Source organism: Phaethon lepturus, unplaced genomic scaffold (assembly GCF_000687285.1).
Source record: "Phaethon lepturus isolate BGI_N335 unplaced genomic scaffold, ASM68728v1 scaffold50059, whole genome shotgun sequence".
NCBI lineage: Eukaryota > Metazoa > Chordata > Aves > Phaethontiformes > Phaethontidae > Phaethon > Phaethon lepturus.
In genome coordinates this window covers 12,791-16,292 of record NW_010563758.1, presented here as the reverse complement: position 1 = coordinate 16,292, position 3,502 = coordinate 12,791, and the positions used below count along the sequence as shown (strand labels likewise).

Below are 3,502 nucleotides of genomic sequence, written 5' to 3'. Positions count from 1 at the left end.
CAGGAAGTTACAAAAGCATGAGGGCAATGCTATCTAATCCTAACTGTTTAGGTAAATGAACGTGTTGCCAGATGACCCAAATGTCCGGATCTCTCCTAAGGCTGTATTTTTGTGTTGGCAGATAGAATTTCCCTTGAAGGCTAAAAATGAGGCATATACCAGTAGAAAAAAAAACCCACTTGATTTATGAGAAGCAAAAATGCATTATGTTTTGCCAGGTCCTAGTCAGCTCCCTGCCAGCCACAGCAAGGAGCTTGGGTAACTTGATTCACTACCGATTTGGATATCTAAAATGGAGATAGCATTATTGTTGTTGCTGTGTTTTTTAATTGTTTTCTCAGTGAAAGAGCTTCCAGTTTGTTACCAACATAATTCTGAAATAAGAGCAAAAACCATAAATCAGCTGCTTCAAAAGCTTACAGACGCACTCAGTATTTCACTGATGTCTATTTCTGGATACCTATCTAGTTGGTGTAAGATGTTATTAAGGAGTCTCCACAGAACAGTTCTGCAGGAAATAAGCTCCCCTGTAGCTCTGCCACTACATTTTCTTGCATTAAAAGTTTCCTGTGATGAATATAGAGCCCATAAGTCTGTGTGACTTGATATATTTTGAGCAGAATAACTGAAATGCCTTGCAGAGATACCTTGCTTTGGATGCTAATGTTTGACTTTTGTGCTCTACCCCTACAAATCTTTCTACTGATATAAATCAGCTTTACAGATTTACCCTACTTACAGACTCTACCACCAACCCAAACACAAGGGTATCACAATCTAAAGGCAGATGAAAGCTCCAGAACTTGGCGGGGGGGAGGGCGGGATAACGGACAGACTCCAGGAGGCAAGGGCATAAAATCATTGTGCCCAAAGAAGCTAACATAAAATATTCCATATGGTTTCCAAAACCTTGCAAAAAATCTGAAAAATGGAACCTGTGTTCTCTTTCACCACTAAGTAAGGACTAACGCACACACTGGCTCATAAACAACAACACAGTATATACTTTGACAGAAACGGTAAGCCAAAAATATGAATAATCAAGAGAGTCATTATTCACATTACTCATTTAGGCAAAGTAACAATAGTATCCAAAACATTGAAATAAACTATAGGAAGCATTACAAATCTGCAAACTCTAGGGCAGTAGAAAGAGTCACGATATCTGTGCTTGAACGGGCTTAAGCTCTAGTTTTGCTAATGGCAGAACTCCTACAGTTCCTTGGCAGACTTCAATGAATTTAAGACTTCTCCATTAATTTTAACATATGCTAAATGAAAGTTTAGTGCTTTCATTTTAAGATAACCAGATTGAAATAGAACTATATGATGCTCACTGAGCTCAAGAGGCTTATCATAAAAATTCATGTGCAGAAATCCAAGTTAAAAACCATTTACTATAAAAAACCCAACTTTAAAAAAACATACCGCATCCAGAATCTTCCCTCAAATATTGTAACTGTTATCTTCAGTTGGCACACTGCTGACATTGCAGTACCACTTCAATGTGCAAGAAATAAATGGATAGAGAGCAACCTGCAATGCTGTCAGCAAACCACCACCGCCGAGTAAATGAATGAGACATCCTAATTTCTCAGTTTTACCTTACAGAAACCTTACGAATACAGACGACAGCAGTAATTAAATATAACAAAGAAATTTCACCATTGCAATACTATTGATTTTTTTGTTGTATGCACCAGCCAAATTCTACCACTTATCTAGTGACATATTTTTGAAATTGAACATACATTTTCCAATCAAAAAAAACACCCTTACCAGGAATAATCATGAATAAGAGCCTGGGTAGATTTTTACTTTCATCTTTTGAGAGGTCTTTCCAGGGCCCACACTTTAAGACATGGGTAGCAGCTCCACAACAGTAGATAAATTCTTCATGTAATGGGACTGGCTCTTCTGACACCGACCTCATGTTTGCTGTTAGACAGAACAAGATACTGTTATAACAGATCAGCAAATATTTACATAGCTGGCTCTTTGCTACCTTCCCATAGAATAATTGCAAAAAAGCCAAAACTACCCTCCCAAACAGCTGTCATCTCCAGTAAACAGAGGTCCAGTTCAGTATTCATATTTTAATAGGTAGCAAAAGATGATACATGTTACTACTATATGAGGGAAACTATCTTTCGGTTTTTGTCACAGAGATATGTGGTGATGAGTTGGACAATAAGATCTACTCTACCTTAAAGGCAAATAATTTAAAATTTCTTATTCACACTGTCCACTGAAAAGACTCATTTGACACTTATTTGAAGGCAAACAAAAGAAAAAATACCAAACAAAAAAACCTACTGCATCAACATCTTCACAAGTTCTGCATACCTCAACTACAGGAACACAGCCTCTCTTAAGAACCACCAAGAAAAAAAAACAACCCAACAAAAAACAACCAGAGTAAAACCCAAAAGAAAATATCAGAGGCCAAAAGAAAAGCGCTAATTACTACAATGCCTCCCAGCACTAGGTGGGGTCCTCATTTTATGTGCAGCATAATTTACCTCTCTGTAAATTTTCAACAGATTAAAGGAGGAATCTTTGTCAGTTAAAGTTAATAAAGGTTCGATCAATTCAAGCAAATTTATGCTCATCTTTATAACTTTTCTTAAATTGTTTGGTTACCCGAATACAGTAATGGGAAATAAAACAGTATGCTGCCAAATAAACAAGGCACATACATCAGTTCATGTATTTATCACATATGAAATCACTATTAGGCTATCACTTTGCAACTGGCTGATTGACCAAACTCCTGTATATTTCCTTCAGTAAAAAAAGGCACTTGATGAAGTGACTACTTACGAATTAAAATGTCATCAAGATGAACTATGACATACACAGCACCTGCCAAAGTAAGCATTTGCCATTTGCAACTACAGGTGCAGTTACCCAATGCAGAGTCAGAAGCCTGCCCTTGTTTGAGTATGACAACACGTGTGCGTCACTTGGAAGAGACCAGGGCTTGGTTAAGTCCACAAAGCTGTTTATATCAGCTTCAAGGGCTATTTAAGCTCTACAAAATATTTCCAATCTTCTAAGAACCACATTTCAGGCTTCTGAAGCAACAGATCTGGCTTAAACAGAGTTGAAAAACTTTGTTATGCTATTACAGGAATGACTATGCATTCTTTGTTCAATACATGACCATCTATAATGGAAAAGGCTGACCAACTTAACTGTTTCCAATTTAATTAAATTGTAATTCAAGTTACACACAAGGGGAAAAACGAGATTAAGTCCAGTGACTAATCTAAAAGTCTAGTCTTTAGTGTCTCTACCTAGTACAACCTGGAAATCGACTGCAATATGTTATGAAAAGAAAAAAGCGTAATGAGACTGTAAGCAAAAAAATACCAAGATTATATGCCAGCAATTCTCAAAAGGAACTCTCAAAGACTTCACATGCAGCCACGGCAGGACAACTTTTTAGTAAGCCTTATCTTGAAATTAACAGACAAAAGTGCAACTACCTTTAATGTCA

General features: G+C 37.0%; 1 protein-coding gene across 1 annotated transcript; it reads right to left on the bottom strand.

The window, feature by feature from the left end:
- Window positions 1-1,779: 1,779 nt before the first annotated feature.
- On the bottom strand, window positions 1,780-1,933 carry LOC104626668 (UPF0554 protein C2orf43 homolog; the record flags this gene model as incomplete). The annotated part of the gene is made up of 1 exon (XM_010294646.1): window positions 1,780-1,933. A coding segment is annotated over exon 1 (154 nt), but the record flags the coding sequence as incomplete, so codon positions are not given.
- Window positions 1,934-3,502: the final 1,569 nt, after the last annotated feature.